We start from the raw sequence: 22,527 nt of genomic DNA, 5'->3' as shown, positions 1-22,527 counted from the left end.
GTTGACTTATCTTCTTTAAGTACAGCCAGCATTTCTACGACCTCCTCTTTATCAATTTGTATCTCATCCAGTATTTCAACTATTTCCTCTTTCATTATAACCTTGGCAACAGTTTCTTCCTTGGCAAAGACAGATGCAAAGTACTCATCTTGTACCTCAGCCATCCACTCTGCCTCCATGCATAGGTCTTCATTTTGGCTGCTAATTGGCCTCACCCCTCCTCTAACTACCTATTTACTTTTTATATGCCTATAGAAAAATTTTAGATTCTCTTTTCTGTTAGCTGCCAATCTATTCTCGGACTCTCATTTTGCCCCTCTTATTTTCTTTTTCACTTCCTCTCTGAACATTCAATATTCAGCCAGGTTTTCTCTTGTATTCTCAACCTGACATCTGTCATATGCTCCCTTTTTCTGCTTCATCTTACTCTCTATCTCTTTCATCATCCAGGGAGCTCTGGCTTTGGTTGTCTTCACTTTCTCCCTCGTTTGAATGTATCTCGACTGTACCTGAACCATCTCCTCTGAAAAGGCAGCACATTGTTCGATTACAGTTTTGTCTGCCATTCTTTGATTCCAATTTACCCAGGGCAAATCCATTCTCAACCCACTGAAATTGGCCTTCTTCCAATTAAATATTTTTGCTCTAGATTGCTCCCTGTCCTTTTCCATAGCTAATCTAAACCTTATGATACTATGATCACTGTTCCCTAAATGTTCCCCAACTGACACTTGCTTCACTTGACCCACCTCATTCCCCAGAACCAGATCCAGCAAAGCCGCCTTCCTCGTTGGGTCAGAAACAGACTGATGAAGAAAGTTCTCCCAAGCACACTTCAGAAATTCTTCACCCTCTCTGTGCTTTACACTATTACTATCCCAGTCTATATTGGGATAATTGAAATCCCCCATTATCACTAATCTATAGTTATTTCACCTTACTTTAATTTCCCTGCAAATTTGCCGCTCTATATCCTTCCCGCTAGTTGGTGGCCTATAGAATACATCTAGTAGTGTAGTGGCACCTCTATTGTGTCTCAAACCAAATAGATTCTGTCCTTGACTCCTCCAGGACTTCCTCTCTCTCCAGCACTGTAATATTCTCCTTAATTAATACTGCCACCTTCAAGTATCCAAAAAATATCTCCAATAAAGTGAGTGCCAATTTCAATTGTGATCTCAAGATAATTCAAATTGATCAATGTGGGACTTTGTACAGAAAATTGACTTGAGCTCATTGAGAAGACATTCATTACTGATGTAGCTGTCTTTTGTTCCAAAGTAAACATATAATGGGACATTGGGTACTGCAGGATACATGGCAGAATCTGATTTCCAGCAGTTTAATTGTGCATGTGTGTTCCTACCCCCAGTTCCCAAACCCAGATCCTCACTTGTCTTGTGAAGCAGCAAATTTTGTGTTACAGTGATGGGTATCATAAAAAGGATCATGGTTTCTGCATGAAAGAGGAAGCTATAACTAGTGCATGTTATTTGAGAGCGTACCAAAGTATTAGATTTGTATATGTACCATTCTTCAATCACTTTAATCTAGTGCCGAGTATGTGACAATGTCCTCAGCAGTGTGGTTGTTGACCCCTGTCTCACCTCCAGCATCCAACCGCGCTCTCCCTTGAAAATGTCCTTAACTTTTTCTTTTTTACCTTTACTTTTTCTTGTAACACTGTTATGAAGCAACTTGGGATATTTTACTACATTAAAGGTGCTATATAAATAAAAGTTATTATTATTATTTTATTGGTACTATTATGATCATTGCTCCTTTGAACTACCCTCTCTCATTCCTTCTAAACTTCAAATACTTTTCTCTTTATTGGTGCCATTCCATTTGAACTGGCAGGCAGGGTTTCAGTTTAACATCTCATTTGAAAGATATTGGCCTGGAATTTGCAATGGATACAGCGAAAGAACAGCATTCACTATTATTATCCCTTTGAAACTGAGCACAACGTCAGGATTTGGCGCTTTTCCACCCTAACGCAGAAATTCTGAAATTGCGGTACATCATTTACGGCTCCGACACTGGCTGCACTGTGGACCTGCGCCCCTACCCCCATAGCCGGCGATCAGTGTAATCAGGGAAATCAGTGGAACTGACTAAAACTTTGTTTTCTCCACGGTGATATTGCTGTTAAATACCTCATTAAAAGTTAGACCCTTTTGGATGAGCTGTAACTGAGGTTTTAACAACATATTGATGGCTAACCAAACATAATTGCTCTGAAAAACTAATTTTAATTGATGGAGTGTCAAATTTATCCATCTTAATAAAAATTACAATTTTTAAGAAACTTTGAAAATATATTATTAAAAGTTTGTTCATCTTTATTTCAGGTTTACCTTTTCCTCATGTAAGAACCCCAATCTTTGTTTTGCTCTCTATAAAAAATTTTAAAAGTTAGAATCAAAGGAACTTATTCACTTCCTGGTTCCCAGTCTTCCAGAATTCTACTTTGTCATTTGCTGCTTAGACAACATGTTGCTGTCACAGCAACTCATGCCATGGGATTTCCCACTGATCTCAACTGAACGTCAGACAAGCTGAACTTCTCGCCACAGAGATCGTGCGATCTTTGTGGGCGGCTTACTTCGGGGCCAATACCTCTAACAGTTTGCATGAACCCACAACTTTCTGACTCAGAGGTGAGAATGCTATCAGAGCCAGATTGTCAACAACAACGGCATCAACTTGCATTTAGATAGCTCTTTTAATGTAGTAAAACATCACAAGGCGCTTCGCAGAAGCGTAATCACACAAAAATTGACACAGAGCCAAAGAAGGTGAGGTAGGTTTTAAGGAGCGACTTAAAGGAGGTGAAAGTGCTGGAGAGATGTTGGAGTTAGAAACATAGAAACATAGAAAATAGGTGCAGGAGTAGGCCATTCGGCCCTTCGAGCCTGCACCGCCATTCGATAAGATCATGGCTGATCATTCCCTCAGTACCCCTTTCCTGCTTTCTCTCCATACCCCTTCATCCCTTTTGCCGTAAGGGCCATAAGTTAGCTCCCTCTTGAATATATCCAATGAACTGGCATCAACAACTCTCTGTGGCAGGGAATTCCACAGGTTAACAACTCTCTGAGTGAAGAGGTGTCTCCTCATCTCAGTCCTAAATTGCCAACCCCTTATCCTAAGACTGTGTCCCCTGGTTCTGGACTTCCACAACATCAGGAACAATCTACCTGCATCTAACCTGTCCCGTCCCGTCAGAATCTTGTTTCTATGAGATCCGCTCTCATCCTTCTAAACTCCAATGTATAAAGACCCAGTTGATCCAGTCTCTCCTCATATGTCAGTCCGGCCATCCCAGGAATCAGTCTGGTGAACCTTCGCTGTACTCCCTCAATAGCAAGAATGTCCTTCCTCAGATTAGGAGACCAAAACTGAACACATTATTCCAGGTGAAGCCTCACCAAGACCCTGTACAACTGCAGTAAGACCTCCCTGCTACTATACTCAAATACCCTAGCTATGAAGGCCAACATACCATTTGCCTTCTTTACCACCTGCTGTACCTGTACGCCAACTTTCAATGACTGATGAACCATGACACCCAGGTCTCGTTGCACCTCCCCTTTTCCTAATCTGCCACCATTCAGATAATATTGTCTTCGCATTTTTGCCCCAAAAGTGGATAACCTCACATTTATCCACATTATACTGCATCTGCCATGCATTTGCCCACTCACCTAACCTGTCTAAGTCACCCAGGCAGCCTCTTAGCGTCCCCCTCACAGCTCACACCGCCACCCAGTTTAGTGTCATCTGCAAACTTGGAGATATTACACTCAATTCCTTCATCCAAATCATTGATGTATATTGTAAAGAGCTGGGGTCCCAGTACTGAGCCCTGCGGCACTCCACTCATCACTGCCTGTCATTCTGAAAAGGACCCGTTTATCCCGACTCTCTGCTTCCTGTCTGCCAACCAGTTCTCTATCCACATCAATATTCTAACCCCAATACCATGTGCTTTGATTTTTTGCACACCAATCTCTTGTGTGGGACCTTGTCAAAAGCCTTTTGAAAGTCCAACATGCACCACATCCACTGGTTCTCCCTTGTGCACTCTACTAGTTACATCCTCAAAAAACTCCAGAAGATTTGTCAAGCGTGATTTCTCCTTCATAAATCCATGCTGACTTGGACCGATCCTGTCACTGCTTTCCAAATGTGCTGCTATTTCATCCTTAATAATTGATTCCAACATTTTCCCCACTACTAATGTCAGGCTAACCAGTCTATAATTACCCGCTTTCTCTCTCCCTCCCTTTTTAAAAAGTGGTGTTACATTAGCTACCCTCCAGTCCATAGGAACTGATCCCGAGCCGATCGACTGTTGGAAAATGATCATCAGTGCATCCACTATTTCTAGGGCCACTTCCTTAAGTACTCTGGGATGCAGACTATCAGGCCCTAGGGATTTATCGGCCTTCAATCCCATCAATTTCCCTAACACAATTTCCCGCCTAATAAGTCCTTCAGTTCTTCCTCACTAGACCCTCGGTCCCCTAGTACATTCGGAAGGTTATTTGTGTGTTCCTTCGTGAAGACAAAACCAAAGTATTTGTTCAATTGGTCTGCCATTTCTTTGTTCCCTATTATAAATTCACCTGAATCCGATTGCAAGGGACCTACGTTTGTCTTCACTAATCTTTTTCTCTTCACATATCTATAGAAGCTTTTGCAGTCAGTTTTTATGTTCCCGGCAAGCTTCTTCTCATACTCTGTTTTCCCCCTCTTAATTAAACCCTTTGTACTCCTCTGCTGAATTCTAAATTTCTCCCAGTCCTCAGGTTTGCTGCTTTTTCTGGCCAATTTATATGCCTCTTCCTTGGATTTAACACTATCCTTAATTTCCCTTGTTAGCCTTGGTTGAGCTACCTTCCCCGCTTTATTTTTACTCCAGACAGGGATGTACAATCGCTGAAGTTCATCCATGTGATCTTTAAATGTTTGCCATTGCCTATCCACCGTCAACCCTTGAAATATCATTTGCCAGTCTAAACCAGCCAATTCACGCCTCAAACCATCGAAGTTACCTTTCGTTAAGTTCAGGATCCTAATTTCTGAATTAACTGTGTCACTCTCCATCCTAATAAAGAATTCTACCATGTTATGGTCACTCTTCCCCAAGGGATCTCGCACAACAAGATTGCTAATTAGTCCTTTCTCATTATACATCACCCAGTCGAGGATGGCCAGCTCTATGGTTGGTTCCTCGACATTTTCGTGAGGGAATTCAAGAGCTCAGGGCCTTGATGGCTCTTGGCACGACTGCCAATGGTGTGGTGAAGGAAGTGGGGGATGCACAAGGAATCAGGAACTTTGAGCAGATAAAAGTACAGTGTTTGGCTGTTACTTTCTGCTTTAATTCCAGTGGAATACCTGCTAATGCAAACTGAGAAAAATGAGCTTGTCCAGTTTGAATCCCTACTGAATCAAGCTGCTCTGGTGATATCATTATTCACAGTTTTGCAGGTTAGCATAGCAAAACTAAAATGTATTTCATTGTTTCCTACACAACAGCAGGGAGGGGAAAGAAAGAGTCATAAAACTTCCCAAAAACAAATGAAATAACAGACTCCTCTATCTAGTAACACTGAATTACTGTTGGATTTATGTGTTTGTTACTCTGGGCTAAACTTTCAAGGTGGTGTATAACTGTCTATTCAAATACTGTCAAGTTAAGATTTGCTCAGAAATTTTTATGAAATCAGTTACATATATAGCACTGTGCTGATGACATTTTCCATAGGGATATACTATACAGATTCCCACTGCTGCTTCTGCTACTCTGATAAGTGTGAATATTTGACAGAGGCTGGAATTTTCCTGTCCAACAGTCTGGGTCTAGACCACTTAAGCAATGCTACATCATCCAGATCAGTGGTCCTTCATCCAACCCAATGTGAACTCCTGGCTCAGATCCCAGTTTGAACAAATGTGAATGATACCAAAGGAGTACTTAACGTGTTCCAATAGATTTTTCTTCAGATATAATTAAAGGCATTTTTCAGAGTAGACTGCTACCCACAAGTATGTTTTGATTTCCACATTCCCCTCCCGAATTATGACATTACACCTCTGATATCCAGCCTACCACAGAGCTTACACAAGAGACAACCACAGAGTCTCATGAATTAATACGAAGTGTGGGTCCCATTTCCCAATCTGAAAATGTTTCTGCTGAATTTTTATCTTCTAGTTTTAAAATGATCAAATATTCACAAATAGATGGTATGCATGTCTGGACTTGCACCGGAAGAATGTCCACTTGGGCAAAGTGTCAGAGGATTTCCAGTCTCTGTAGAACTGTATCCCGCCTCATAGTTCTCAACTACCCTGTTTCAATTAGGGTATCGCATCCTAAAAATAGCACTTCTGAGAAAAGCAGCAGCTGCCGGTAAGAGTTCAGCTGATTTGCCAATTTCATAGAAGATCACTCTCTCATCCCGAACACTGGTATGAATTCCACTCTTTCAATGCGCTCTGGATTGTAGGATATGTCCAAGCTCGAGTGGTATATTCTCCCCCTATAGAAACTCCTGATAGCATGATGCCTTTAATCACATTCCATGTGATTCCTTGCAATTGTTTAGTGAGGTCGATTGAGGATTTTGTTTTTTACTCATTTGACAGCAGAAGAAATACAATTTGTGCACACTGATGGGTTTGTGTATGTGCCACCATGATATAGAGAAATACAGGAATTTATTGGAACTTTGGGATACAGAATTTATGTAAACTGATAGTTACGATTGATAAAGGAATCATGAAATTAGAAGAAAGGTTTTGTACTAAGTAGATAATTTTAGAAACCAAGGGGGCGAAATTGCCCAGCGCCCCAATTGGGGACGGTAACCTTCTGGGGCCGGGACGTTCTGTGTCTGGCACAGAAGTCCCGCCTCCATCGCGGAATTGCCTGTACCACCCCTCAAAGGAAGCGGAGCACAATCTCATGCGCTCCACTTCCTTTGGGGCCGAAAACCAAGGCGCTACTGGGGCACTGAAGAAAGTGCTATGCAAATACTCCACATAGTGCAGGTGCGCTTCAACGCCCCTCCCGTTCAATTAAAGGGGAGGGGCGCTGCCCACTATGCAAGGCCTCTGATAGCCTCCATTAGGTCACCAGGGCAGCGTGCGACCGGGCCTGCAGCCCGGCACCCAAAACGGACCGTGCTAAGGCCACCATCGTGGAACCGGCCCGAGAGTCGGCAGTCAAAAAAAAATGGCGGCCGGGGCACCTTCCCCTTTAAGGAGCACCCCGAGAGCAGATACCCACCAGCTTTGCGACCTGTGGGGGTGTTAAGGGGTTGGTGCGGGGCGATGAGGGGTCGCCATGGCGGCGATGACATCATCGGCAGTTGCACGGCAGCCCGGGGCGTGGTGCTGCCATGACAATGCCTCCGCAATTTCCCGGGAGGCGGTAGCACCCCCTTCTCCCTGGGCGAAAAGTGCCTTCCCCAGAGGAGCTAACGGGGCTGTAAAAAGGGTCAATCTTTCCCCCTCAAAGAGTTCGATTATTGAATGGTATGAAATTAAATGTACAGTTCTTGTAATCGCAATTTTAGCAGTACGTTCTAATTCCATAAAGGGCTGAACTATGGTTTTAGAAAATATTTTCCTTTTGTTTGTTTGTATATTGACTCATGGGGCTGAAACTTCCGACTGACTCTGTGATTCAGTACAGCAGTGTTTTTCTCTTTGTTCCAAGGGAGGCTTGTAAAGTTTATTTTTCTTTATTGCAAACTTAATTTTCAAAATGGCAGTTTCTGGGAAGTGGTGTTGAAAGTAATCCAAGTCGGATTGTTGCTTTACAGAAGCCTTTTCATGTCAGTGAATGGAATTTAAGAGACGATTCTCCCGCAATCCTGTGCCCGCAGTGAGGGGTCACACATGGAGTCACAGTGGTCCCATCTCCATGCTTCCTGCGAGCAAGGTTTCCCTAGAGCATGGGATCATAGAATCAACTCTTAAAACATAATCTGAAGAATGTGGCAGTGTCGCCCGCCAGGAAATTAGCCCAGAGTAAATCGTATGTAAGCATGAGCAGAATACAGCAGAATCAAGCCAAACAGCAATCAGAAAAGCAGATAACAAATCAACAGAGAACTTTCAAACTAATACACCTTCCTTTACATTTCAGAGGCACAGGCTTCACAAAAGAACACAAAATATTACCTAAATGACCATCTACTGTCTCAGAGGAGGAATAAAAGATATTAGATACTCCTGTCTCAACCAGTAAGATTCAGAGGGCTGTGGCGTGCTTACAATGAGCAAAGGCTCAACAAATGCCCTGTTAAATTCGACAAAGCTGCACTCCCCAGCTCATCCACCCTGCTGACTAGCAGATTGCACTTGGTCTTGGGTGGGGGAAGAAGGGATTTTGGACTTAAAGCCAACATGTGGAGGTCAAACCATTTTCAGGTTTAATGTTGCCAGTGAGCTCGGGCCAAACTGTCATCTTGCCGATTACAGGTCAAGCTTGGGGGAGAACTGATCACAGAGGGGTCGAGCATAGGCCAACAGCAGGCCGCAATATTTTTGTGCAGCCAGGAGAAGCACTCCTGCTCATCCTGGCCCCATGAGAATTATCCCACCAAAATTTCTGAGCCTTTTCTTGAGCAGCCACACCAATCCCTTTAAGCACACACTCTGTCCATTTGTACCTGAAAATTGTAAATCGGTTCTATAACTGGTGCAGGATCCCGATTTGCATAGTCAAACAGCTTCCGAACTGAAACAAGCAAGCGTTTTGCTCACTAATTTGCAGGCCTGCCTGAAAATTGGATCTGATGGGTTGTTGCCATCAATGGGGCAACCAAGCTGTCGCCCCACCCCCGTGCCCCCCAATTTCTAACTAACAGACACATGTTTTTTTCAGGCATAATTTATCCCTCTCCTTCTGTGTATGCAATGTCATGGGATATCACTAGTTACTACCTAAAATAGCTGCACAGAATTATAATAATGCACAGTTACACATGGGTTCAGGGACTAGTTGAGTACTGTGACTGATTGCATCAGGAGTGAAATCGATTGGTGGGGTGGTGGGGAGAAGTCAGCTGATGCAAATATGCCCTGACCTTCCTGCCTTCCCCCTGCCATTTCTACTTTTTAAGCTGCTCTGCAGGTACAATACACTGCAGTGAGTCAGTGTCTCAGAGATCTGGGGACTAGACAGGCACTACAGTTTGGTCTGAAGATTTAGCCTTGACTACTTAGGGAGTGACAACTTCTACAAATTGGCACCAAGACCATGTATTTTTGGATGCTTTTCTGCGGCTTCTAAATAACCTCAGACAAATAAAGACCTGCCATATATTATATGTTTAAAAACTGTGCAGAGCCATAACATTCCATTGATATAGCGCCTGTAAGTGGAGCTGTGAAGGTCACGAGATGTCACCCATTATGTACAATGGTCCTCGACTAACATTACAAGACAGCTCACTCTACTGACCTTCCCTTTCTGGAATGTAAATTAGATCACAATATAGAAACATAGAAATTTATAGCGCAGAAGGAGGCCCGTTCGGCCCATTGTGTCCACGCTGGCCGACAAAGAGCTGCACGGCCCTTGGTCAGCAGTCCTGAAGGTTACATATGAACCTACGAAAAATGAACAATGACGGAAAGGCAAAGAGCACCCAGCCCAACCAGTATGCCTCACACAACTGCGACATTCCTGATATTGAAACCATCTACACTCCACCCCAACCGGAGCCCTGTGATCTCCAGGGAGAAGCTAAAACCAAATAAAAACCCAGGCCAATTTAGGGAGAAAAAAAATGTAGGAAAATTCCTCTCCGACCCATCCAGGCGATTGAAACTAGTCCAGGAGATCATCTGGCTGTATTCGATTCCCTGCAGTACTTACCGTTATATCTGCGCTGGCCAACAAAAGGTCATCCAGTCTAATCCCAATTACCAGCTCCAGGTCCAAAACCCTACAGGTTACGGCACTTTAAGTGCCCATCCAACCATCTCTTAAAAGTGACCACTTTGGGGGCAAAAACACGAAGGCAGAATACTATCTGAATGGCGGCAGATTAGGAAAAGGGGAGGTGCAACGAGACATGGGTGTCATGGTACATCAGTCATTGAAAGTTGGCATGCAGATACAGCAGGCAGTGAAGAAGGCAAATAGTATGTTGCCCTTCATAGCTCGGGGATTTGAGTATTGGAGCAGGGAGGTCTTACTGCAGTTGTTCAGGACCTTGGTGAGGCCTCACCTGGAATATTATGTTCAGTTTTGGTCTCCTAATCTGAGGAAGGACGTTCTTGCTATTGAGGGAGTGCAGCGAAGGTTCACCAGACTGATTCTCGGGATGGCAGGACTGACATATGAGGAGAGACTGGATCGACTGGGTCTGTATTCACTGGGGCTTAGAAGGATGAGAGGGGATCTCCTAGAAACATATAAGATTTTGACAGGACTGGACAGGTTAAATGCGGGAAGAATGTTCCCGATGTTGGGGAAGTCCAGAACCAGGGGACACAGTCTTAGGATAAGGGGTATGCCATTTAGGACTGAGATGAGGAGAAACTTCTTCACTCAGAGAGTTGTTAACATGTGGAATTCTCTGCCGCAGAGAATTGTTGATGCCAGTTCATTGGATATATTCAAGAGGGAGTTAGATATGGCTCTTATGCTTAAAGGGATCAAGGGGTATGGAGAGAACGCAGGAAAGGGGTACTGAGGTGAATGATCAGCCATGATCTTATTGAATCGTGGTGCAGGCTCAAAGGGCCGAACGGCCTACTCGTGCACCTATTTTCTATGTTTCTATGAGGGTTTCTGCATCGACCACTCTTCCAGGCAGTGAGTTCCAGATCCCCACAACCCTCTGCGTAAAGAAGCCCCCCCTCAAATCCCCTCTAAACCTTCCACCAATCACCTTAAAACTATTCCCCCTCGTAATAGACCCCTTCTACAACTTGTAAAACATCCTTAGGCACTCCACAGGAGCATTGTCAAACAAAATTTGACACCAAGCCACATAAGGAGATGTTAGGACAGGTGACCAAAAGCTTGGTCACAAGATCAGTTTTAAGGAGCGTCTTAAAGGAGGAAAGAGAGGTGGAGAGGTTTAAGAACATAAGAACATAAGCATTAGGAACAGGAGTAGGCCATCTAGCCCCTCGAGCCTGCTCCGCCATTCAATAAGATCATGGCTGATCTGGTCGTGGACTCAGCTCCACTTAGCCGCCCTCTCCCCGTAAACCTTAATTCCCTTATTGGTTAAAAATCTATCTATCTTTGACTTGAAAACATTCAATGAGCTAGTCTCAACTGCTTCCTTGGGCAGAGAATTCCACAGATCCACAACCCTCTGGGAGAAGAAATTCCTTCTCAACTCGGTTTTAAATTGGCTCCTCCGTATTTTGAGGCTGTGCCCCCTAGTTCTCGTCTCCCCTACCAATGGAAACAACCTCTCTGCCTCTATCTTGTCTATCCCTTTCATGATTTTAAATGTTTCTATAAGATCACCCCTCATCCTTCTGAACTCCAAGGAGTAAAGACCCAGTCTACTCAATCTATCATCATAAGGTAACCCCCTCATTTCTGGAATCAGCCTAGTGAATCGTCTCTGTACCCCCTCCAAAGCTAGTACATCCTTCCTTAAGTAAGGTGACCAAAACTGCACGCAGTATTCCAGGTGCGGCCTTACCAATACCTTATACAGTTGCAGCAAGACCTCCTTGCTTTTGCACTCTATCCCTCTCGCAATGAAGGCCAACATTCCATTTGCCTTCCTGATTACCTGCTGCACCTGCAAACTAACTTTTTTTGGGATTCATGCACAAGGAGTGCCCTTCAGTTCCGCGCGGAGGGGTTTCCTGTACGGGCTGCTCCTGCACACTCTCAACTTTGCCATCCTCGCCTGCCGTCCGGACACGCCATGGCGTACCATCCTGCCGTCCGGAGGAGGCGGGGGTCCCCGATGGAGGGCACTCTACGCAGGGGTCCTCCCACTATTCATCGGGGACTTGGCCTGGAGGGTGGTGCACGGAGCAGTGCCGTGCAATAAATTTTTAAGCCGGTTCACGGACTCCCAGGCCGCCTGCAATTTCTGCGGTCTGGAGGAGTCCGTGTTCCATGTTTTTATTGAATGCACGAGGTTGCAGCCCCTGTTCCATTATTTGAAGGGGCTGCTCCTGAAATTCTGGCTGCACTTCAGTCCCACTCTCCTGATCTTTGGGCACCCTGTGCGGAGGGGAGCGGGTAGGTCCGAAGGCCTCCTCGTAGGACTGCTCCTGGGCACGGCCAAGGGTGCCATCAGCCGGTCCAGGCAGCGGGCGGTCGAGGGGGTCGTTCAACCTGACTGCCTGCCTCTCTTCCGCTTACATCCGGTCCAGGGTGTCCTTGGAGATGGAGCACGCGGTGTCCACCGGTACGCTCGCGGCCTTCCGCGAGAGGTGGGCACCGGAGGGACTGGAGTGCATCATCACGCCCGGCAACCAAATTTTAATTTGATTTTACGTTTTAAAGTTTAATTTGTTTTAATTGCCGGTGCTTTTAGTGTCCCCCTCCCCTTTTATAGGGGGCACTTGGAAAAATTTGATTTTAGCGCCCAAAAAAAAAAGAAAAACACAAAAAAAAACACAAAAAAGGAAAAAAAAGGGCCTTGTAAATGTCTGCTGTGTCATCCAGGGCGGGTGGCACGGTTTAATGTTTTTTTATTTTACAGATAAACTCAAAAGAGTTTCATGCACAAGGACTCCCAGGTCCCTCTGCAACACAGCATGTTGTAATTTCTCCCCATTCAAATAATATTCCCTTTTACTGATTTTTTTCCCAAGGTGGATGACCTCACACTTTCCGACATTGTATTCCATCTGCCAAACCTTAGCCCATTCGCTTAACCTATCCAAATCTCCTTGCAGCCTCTCTGAGTCCTCTACACAACCTGCTTTCCCACTAATCTTAGTGTCATCTGCAAATTTTGTTGCACTACACTCTGTCCCCTCTTCTAGATCATCTATGTATATTGTAAACAGTTGTGGTCCCAGCACTGATCCCTGTGGCACACCACTAACCACTGATTTCCAACCGGAAAAGGACCCATTTATCCCGACTCTCTGCTTTCTGTTCGCCAGCCAATTCTCTATCCATGCTAATACATTTCCTTTGACTCCGCGTACCTTTATCTTCTGCAGTAACCTTTTGTGTGGCACCTTATCGAATGCCTTTTGGAAATCTAAATACACCACATCCATCGGTACACCTCTATCCACCATGCTCATTATATCCTCAAAGAATTCCAGTAAGTTAGTTAAACATGATTTCCCTTTCATGAATCCATGCTGCGTCTGCTTGATTGCACTATTCCTATCTAGATGTCCCGCTATTTCTTCCTTAATGATAGTTTCAAGCATTTTCCCCACTACAGATGTTAAACTAACCGGCCTATAGTTACCTGCCTTTTGCCTGCCCTCTTTTTTAAACAGAGGCGTTACATTAGCTGCTTTCCAATCCGCTGGTACCTCCCCAGAGTCCAGAGAATTTTGGTAGATTATAACGAATGCATCTGCTATAACTTCTGCCATCTCTTTTAATACCCTGGGATGCATTTCATCAGGACCAGGGGACTTGTCTACCTTCAGTCCCATTAGCCTGTCCAGCACTACCCCCCTAGTGATAGTGATCATCTCAAAGTTCTCCCTTCCCACATTCCTGTGGCCTGCAAATTTTGGCATGGTTTTTGTGTCTTCCACTGTGAAGACAGAAGCAAAATAATTGTTTAAGGTCTCAGCCATTTCCACATTTCCCATTATTAAATCCCCCTTTTCATCTTCTAAGGGACCAACATTTACTTTAGTCAGTGAATTGCCGAGCTTGGGGTCCCAGCAGCTGAAGGCATGGCTGCCAATGGTTGGTTGATGAATACTGGGGATGCACAATAGGCCAGAACTGGAGGAGCACAGATATCTCGGCGGGTTGTCGGGCTGGAGGAGGTTACAGAGATAGGAAGTGACGAGGCCCTGGAGGGATTTGAAAACGGGGATGAGAATGTTTAAATTGAGGTGTTGCTGCACCAGGAGCCAATGTAAATCAACGAGCACAGGGATGATGGGTGAACGGGACTTCGTGCAAGTTATGATACAGGTAGCAGAGTTTTGGCTGAGCTTAAGTTTATGGAGGTTGCAAGATGCAAGGCTGGCCAGGAGTACATTGGAATAGTCAAGTCTAGAGCTATACAAAGGTATCAATATCAATGACTAAAGTCTCCCTTTGAATTTGCGATAAATTTAAAAAGCAGAAAAGGAGGACACACTTTCTAAGTAATATAATTCACTATAACTTCAGACCATGAATGAAGAGCAGTCTAACCACTTAGTATCAATCATTCTTGGTCCCTAATAAGAACATAAGAACATGGGAAATAGAAGCAGGAGTAGGCCATTTGGCCCCTCGAGCCTGCTCTGCCATTCAATAAGATCATGGCTGATCTGATCATGGACTCAGCTCTATTTCCCTGCCTGCTCCCCGTACTCTTTACTCCCTTATCACTCAAAAATCTGTCGATCACTGCCTTAAATATATTCAATGACTCAGCCTCTACAGTTCACTGGGGCAGAGAATCCCATAGATTACAACCCTCTGAGAGAAGGCGGCCCCAAGTTTCCACATGATTTGCTCCTGATTTTTAGGAGCAACTGGTGTAGAATGGAGTATCTTAGAAATCGGAATTCTCGGCATTTAGTTTGCTCCAGTTCTAGTCAGTTCGAACAGTTTCACTTTGGAACAGAATTTTTTTTTCAAAAGGGGGCATGTCCGGCCACTTACGCCTGATTTCAAAGTTTCGTGAGTGAAAACTTACTCCAAACAAACTTAGAATGGAGTAAGTGAAGATTTTTGTACGCTCAAAAAAACCTTGTCTACACTTTAGAAAATCAGGCGTAGGTTACAAATCAGGCGTCGGGAACGGTAGGGCGGGGGGAGGGAGGTGTTTAAAGGGAATTTTACAAACATTAAACACTTCAGTTTTACAAATAAAGAGCCATCATCAATAATAAATGATAAATACATCAATAAATCAACCAATAAATCAATCCAAAAAAATTAATAAGAAATATTTTTTTTTTAAATCAATAAATAAAACATTTTCTACTTACCGACTGCAGCACCGGGAGCCCTCCAACAGCGTGCTGGGATGCCCACCTCAGTGTGTCTCTGTCAGTGTCTCTATCTCTCTGTCTGTCTGTGTGTCTCTCATTCTCTGTCTGTCAGTGTCTGTGTTTCTGACAGCGAGAGGAGGGGGGTAGAGGGAGAGAGGGGGGGAGCAGAGGGGAGAAGGGGGAGGGATGGGGGGGAGAAGGGGGAGGGATGGGGGAGAAGGGGGAGAGGGGGGGAGAAAGGGGGGAAAGGGGAGAAGGGGGGGGAAGGAGATTGGGGGGATGGGGGGGAAGGAGAAGGGGGAGGGAGGCTGAACGGGCCGGGCCCGAGACTTCGGGCAGGGCCCGTCCCCACCACCAGATTTACAGATAGGTGGCATTGGGTCGGGTTGGGGGGGTGGTGGAAGGGAGGTCGGTTCGGGTCGGGGGGAGGGAGGGAGGGAGGGAGAGGGAGGTCAGGTCGGGGGGAGGGAGGTCAGGTCGGATCCAGTCCGGGAGCGGGGGGAGGGAGCGGGATTCGGATCTGGAGGCGGGGGGGGGGGGCGGGAGTCGGGTCCGGAGGCGGGGGGGGGGAGCGGGTGTCGGGTCTGTTGCGGGGGCGGGGGGGGGGGGGGGAAAGCGGTCCGGGAGCGGGTGTCGGGTCTGTTGCAGGGGCGGGGGGGGGGAAGCGGTCCGGGAGCGAGTGTCGGGTCCGGTCCGGGGGCTGTGAGCGGGTGTCGGGTCCGGATCGGAGGTGGGGGGGGCGTGTGTCGGGTCCAGTCCGGGGGGGCGGATGTCGGGTCCGGTCCGGGGGCGGGGGGGCGGAGCGGGTGTCGGGTCCAGTCCGGGGGCGGGGGGGGGAGCGGGTGACGGGTCCGGTCCGGGGGCGGGAAGCGGGAGTCGAGTCGGGTCCAGAGGAAGTAGGAGCTGGCCGTGGGAGGAGCCTTAATCATGCAGCCCCAGTGAGGCCATTCGGCCAGGGCTAGGGGCTGCGTGCTTCGGCCCGCCCACACAGTTTCGGGCACCTGGAGCTACTGAACATGCGTGCCCACTGTAGCGCGCATGTGCAGAGGTCCCGGCACTGTTTTCAGCGCAGAGACCTGGCTCCGCCCCCTACAGCTCCTGCTGCGCTGCGCCGAGGGCCAGAGGACCCGCAGGGAGGTGGAGAATACGGAGGGTTTTTTTAGCCGCATTTTGTGGCGCGAAAAACGGGCGTCCAGGTCGGGACTGCGCCGTTCTAGGCGCGGCTCGAAACTTGGGCCCGAAATTTCTCCTCATCTCAGTTTTAAATGAACGGCCCCTTATTCTAAGACTATGTCCCCTAGTTTTAGTTTCCCCTATGAGTGGAAATATCTTCTCTGTATCCACCTTGTTGAGCCCCCTCATTATCTTATAAGTTTCAATAAGATCACTTCTCATTCTTCTGAACTCCAATGTGTATAGGCCCAACCTACTCAACCTATCTTCATAAGTCATGATTAGAATATTGCTTCATAAACTGATTGCCATTAATTTTATGTAGAACAATATAATCTCCTTCACCCACCCAGCAACAGGGCCAACTCATGCAAAAAACAGTATCTTGGTGAAAATCTACAGATTTTCTGTAGGATCTGCGCTACAGATTCCTAGAGCAGACCGCAAATATTCAACATATTAAACCATGACCCAAACTATACAGCATATTAAACCTTCCAGCAGTAGCGGAAGAAATTAATATTGGTCGAGAAAATTCAATTTTTACTCCAGGAAATAGTTGTGGACTGATTTAAAGGCAGTTAAGCAATGCCTCAATTTCAAAATTCTCATCCTTGTTTTCAAATCCCTCCATGGCATTGCCCCTCCCTACCTCTGTAATCTCCTTCAGCCCCACAACCCCCCGAGATATCTGCGCTCCTTTAATTCTGCCCTGTTAAGCATCCCTGATTATATTGCTCAACCTCCTGTTTCCTAATCCCCAAGTCTGGAATTCTCTGCCTAAACCTCTCGGCCTCGCTACCTCTCTTTCCTCCTTCAAGATGCTCCTTAAAACTTACCTCTTTAACCAAGCTTTTGGTCACCTGCCCTAATTTCTCCTTATGTGGATTGGTGTCAATCCTTTGTCTCATAATACTCCTGTGAAGTGCCCTGGGACATTTTACTACGTTAAAGGCGCCATACAAATACAAGTTTTGTTGATTTGTAGCAACAGAGTAACAGTGCACACAGCCAAAGGACCTGCTTTTAAACGTGTGAAAGTTGGCATTTATAGCAAGCATATTGTAACCAATCATACCACTGTGCACTATTATTAGCCTTGATGAAACCTACCCCACAGTGAAAGAAACATTTTCAATAATTAACCCCCCCCCCACCCCCCCAACAGTTCAGCACCCTGTGTACACTACAACCCCTGTCTCTTACTCTTTTTCTTTTTCTCTGCTTCCCACTGCCCCCCTCTCCCCATCATGCCCTCCTCGCATTCCTCCGATCTGACTCCTGCCCCTGCATGCCCTCCCTGCCTTGGTGCAATTAGATCCCTTGCCCGCTAACCATGCTTTATCTGAGGATTACACTTAACATATGCAACACCATGGGAGATTGACTTGCTTATTCTAAAAGGGGCTAGCAGCCATTAGACATGTTAATGAACCCATTTAGTTGTATGTATTCAATCTGTTCTAAGCTGTTGCACATAACAGTTTTCCACTGAAATGTGTTGACAGTGATGATACTCCTGCATCTAAATTTGTTAAGTCTTATTCAAATTCAAATTCTGTTGCACATAATAACTTTGTTTACTAAGCAATAGGTTTTGTCAGAGTTCAATTTAAGACCCTTACCGCCATCAAAAAAATGACAAGTGAGAACCTTCTAGAACCATAAGGGAAATAAATGCCTCAAATCCATTATTTTCAATAGACCACGAGGTAGATCGATAGCCTAGAAACACAGCTGCTAGACCACCATGCAAATCATATGCTTTCAATTCAAAAATACAATAAGAATATTTGTAAAACAAAAATCTTTTACAAATCTCCCCATAATAGCACATTCCACAAACTCTTGTCTAATATGGTGAATGCACAAAATGAGCTCGAAAAACAACAAAATGCCCCACTATGCATGCCAGTTTTTCTTCAGGGGATAGGACCACCTGCATTAGATCACTAATTGGATTTTATAATTAAATCAAAATAGACGCAAAGCAAAATGGATTCAGATTTCAGGTAGCTTTCTTTAAATGACAAAGCTAGTTAATTTGTTTTGTAGCTAAAATAATAGTTAGCATATTTAACAGTTAATATACAAGTTTAGCAAACTGAAATTAAAATTTTCTTTCAGAAGATCAGGCTCAAAACTTCCTTTTCATGCTGATCTTAGTAGATCGTACAAAACAACATCCTAAGCTTTAGTTCTGTAATGCTATTTATTTTATATTACATAGAATGACATAGAATTTACAGCACAGAAACAGTGCACTCGGCCCAACAGGTCTATGCCGGTTTTATGTTCCACATGAGCCTCTTCACACCCTATCAATATATCCTTTCTCTTTCATAAACCTGGAACACACCATAAGATGAGCTGAAGCTTTACCAGGTAGGGAATTGAGAGTCAAAGACAGTTAGGTGATACTTGGACATTAACCTATATGGACTATCATACCATAACCATATGTTCTTAAATATTCTATTGAGATTGCTAGAAACATTAGTAAACTAATAGAGGTATCCTTGTTCTTGTTTATGCAGTGGATCTGAACTTGCTGAAAGAAGAGGTGAAGCTGTACAGCTGCACACCACGCAACATATCAGTGTCTCTGAGGGAGGAACTCAAACGGACAGATATCATCTATTGGCCTGGTTGTCTACTGGTAAAGCGCTGTGGAGGAAACTGTGCCTGCTGCTCCCTTGGCTGCCAAGATTGTCAATGTGTCCCCATCAAAGTCTCAAAAAAATACCACGAGGTATCCGGTAGCTAGTTAAATGATTTTTTTCAAAAAAAAAGTCTCAGAGTAATAACATTGCAATAAAGCTGTTATGATCTTCGCTGGGAAGAATGATGGAGGTGCAAACTTCTATAGAACAGGAATTTTTTAAACCTTCATATCCTGCACATGAACATCCAAGGACTCATCCTAAAAGTCTCATTGTTGCTTAAAGCTCAGCGAGTACACTCCAATCAGAACTAATAATTTTCCAGCAGGTTCCTAAATCCTGTCTGTCAGGTAGGAAGCAGGAGTAATTGTTCCTATTAATCCCAATAATCTGCTTAACTTTTTTGGCAGATCCCAACAACCCATAGTTCTCATGCTACAAACATAAATGAATAATAAAAAGGTGCAAAGAAAATGGCATGTTGCAGTTGAAAGAATAGTCAAAAATCATACAATACATGCATTGTTTAATTATATTAATTCATTGGTCTCCCATGGCATTGCATATAGGAATTCAAGGCCAAGAGCATTTTTAAGATCAAGCAGGGTTGGGGCGGAGGGAGCGGGGGTGGGGGGCGTTATGGATAATGGGACCAAAACAGGAGGAAGGCAGAAAGGGAGAGGAAAGGAGAGGACTGAGGATAGAATGATGGAATGAGAGGGGAGAATGAGGAACAGGAGAACGGGAGGGCAGATGGTCCGAAGGAGGTGGAAAGGAGAAAAGTAGGGCTACTTTGGGTATGCAGTTTGCTTGGTATCCATCCTCAGATTCAGTGCCGAGGTCGGGATTCAAAATCAATATCCTATCACTAGAGCGAGTGATCATTGACTTCACATATCCCAAAATGGCTCTGAGATTCATAGAGATTAGTGGATTAAAGATCCCCCATGTACATAGAGATCAGTGGATTAAATATCCACCCTATATAGCTGATGGACAACTGTGTGATGAAATTTATTTTCCAACCATTGGTCTGACCAAATAAAATAAAATGACAAGTGTGTGATACTCAATTGAGATCACCAGCTGTAAACACAAAGTTGCACCACATGGGTAACCCATTTTATCAGATTTTAAAACTATTTACTTATACAATAAGAATGCTGAGAAATATTGCATTTCCATCATACTTAACAGGTGTATTTTTTTTATTGTTGCTAATGTCTTGATGTTGGTATTCACATCGACAGAGTTCCAGCTGACGCAGTCTAGCGGTACACTGCATATCATTGCTATAATACATTGCTTGAGTTTCCAGAAGCCCAAGTGAGAAATTGGGTAGTGTTACACTGATACCAAGGTCACGTTTGTTTTATAAAGACAGCTTTAAAAATGAGCTTTGTTGTAGGAACAAAATATCTAATGATTAGCAATGTAATTTGGGTGTTTCATTCCCTTTTTGTATGCTAGTAATGGAAGATTCAAAAAGTGTCTGAAAAAATCTAATCGTGACAGAAGTAAAATCCCTTCACCTTACACGGTGTTTTAATTTAATGGCCTACAACTCTTTCAGGTTCTTCAGCTGCGATATAGGAGTCCTGGGAAACCATTACAGAAATCTCTGGCAGACGTGGGATTGGAGCACCATGAAGAATGTGACTGTGTGTGTAAAGGAAAAACAGGAGGTTAAGCTAGTTTGCCCTTTAAAAGCATTTACCTTTCAGAGAGTTGAACCATTGAGCAATGGGGCCTGTGTGCATTATCTTACTAAGAAATCACAGTCATCTCAGTTTTCAACTTTCCACTTTCTAGCTTTTTGGTGGATTTGGGGCAAGACACATCAGCTCTCCTGCCTATGGGTGGAACTGTAAAATATTATACAGAGGAAGAACTCTCCAGGCAAATGAAGTTTGGATTTCTAGATGTCAGCAAAGAAAATGGCTCTTTCATTGCACTCCAGGTTCCCTTTCTCTCTTTCACCTGTGGAAAGATATAAATGTTATTTTGTTCACTGTTCCAGTTCTGAACCCAGTAGAAGTTCAGAAAATATTTTTCAGGAAAAACAATCCGTCTGGAGTCACTTGCAGTTTGCGTCACGTACTTTGTGCGTTACAGTATTCCTAGCCATGTTGCTGAAAACTTCCAAGAAAATCTGTTTGTGTTGTGCCGCTTCATCCTTGTGTGACATCATTTCCTGTGTGCATTAAACATCATTCTCTTCCATGCACAGTTTTTAAAGAGAATTCTCCATGTCCTTCTGCAACTCCATCTGCAATGTTCTAGCATATGTGTCCCAATGAACAATATATTGGATAAATGCAGAATTTGAGGAGATGAGGACTTACTTCGATAAACTTTTCTGAGGGCATTGCCTGAAAGTGTGTACATTTTTTGAATCTTCTCATTTAGGCTAATTTGACTAAAGCTTTTTTTTATATCACATTAAATGTATCTATTTTGTACCAAACTTATTTAAGAATTTAGCTTTTTGCATTGTCTGAGATGACTCATGATTTACAAGACTTTACAAAAAAGGGAAATAGGATGGTGTGATTAAAAGCACAGCCATATCATTGCACTGTCAGTGTTGGTGCTTTGTGCAATGTATATATCTTTTTGTATAGTGGCCACTATTCCAAAGATCATACTACCCAGAATTTCTACCCAATTGTCTACTTTGCTCATAAAAAAGTTGTATCTGTAATTTGTTTGACCCGATCTTTTTTCTTTTTCAATTAAAAAAAATCATAAAAGTTAGAGAATATAGTTTTCCAAACGGCTTGTGTTAACTTGAGTGTTGATGGTGAGCTAGTAAGTGCATGGACTTCTAACCAGAGCAGCTGGATTATTAAATGGTTCATTACAAAAAACAAAATCAGTTTCTTAGAAAATTAAAGCGATATTTTTCAATTGCGCTCATTTTTTAAAAACTGTATCACATATCTCTGTCACGCATTGGTATTTATTTAATTTTAAACTAAATGTTAAAAACTCACTTGTGCCTATCAGCTAATGTAGCAACAACTAGATCTGTATCAGTTATCCTTGATCTTTGACCACAGAGTAATCAATTAACTGCATATATATTCTGTATATAGTGCTGTAATGACGTTGTTCTTCATTAATCTGAAATGCGAGACCCAATCTAACTAAGACAACATGGAAAACAAGTCTGTGCTTTCATCAAACAAAGGATGTGGTACATCTTTGGCTTTATTCTGAATATCAACAGTCCTTGTAAAGTCTATTAGAGGGTTTATTAAAGTAACTCAATTTGTGAAACTTGTTTTGCAGTAAATCTTTAAAAAATACATTTCTTCAGAAGGTTTTGTGCAGTAATAAATGTTTTGTGAAGTTTAAGTGGAAGGTTATAGAAATCATATTTGTGATTGTAATACTGAAATTTATCTGTTTCTAAGGTTAAAAAATCTTGACATTTATATGCATAAATAGTTAATGCTTACTGTCAGAGTATTACAATGCTTGAAAATGAAATGTAATGGAGTACTGGATGCTGAATCCATGACCCTCCTGTTTC

General features: G+C 43.8%; 1 protein-coding gene across 4 annotated transcripts in view; it reads left to right on the top strand.

Annotated features, from left to right (window-relative positions):
* pdgfc (platelet derived growth factor c) overlaps positions 1-22,271 on the top strand; it is a 392,811-nt gene extending 370,540 nt beyond the window's left edge. For all 4 annotated transcript variants that reach the window (XM_070871706.1, XM_070871696.1, XM_070871726.1 and 1 more), the window contains 2 exons: positions 18,864-19,078; positions 20,563-22,271. In XM_070871706.1, the coding sequence (XP_070727807.1) occupies positions 18,864-19,078; positions 20,563-20,679 (332 nt within the window). In that variant the 3' untranslated portion in view covers positions 20,680-22,271. The remainder of the gene's footprint in view (positions 1-18,863; positions 19,079-20,562) is intronic.
* Positions 22,272-22,527: the final 256 nt, after the last annotated feature.

The sequence above is a fragment of the Pristiophorus japonicus genome, chromosome 2 (assembly GCF_044704955.1).
Source record: "Pristiophorus japonicus isolate sPriJap1 chromosome 2, sPriJap1.hap1, whole genome shotgun sequence".
NCBI classification, from domain to species: domain Eukaryota; kingdom Metazoa; phylum Chordata; class Chondrichthyes; family Pristiophoridae; genus Pristiophorus; species Pristiophorus japonicus.
Note: the sequence above shows the minus strand (reverse complement) of the source record. Positions and strands in the feature narration are given on the sequence as shown.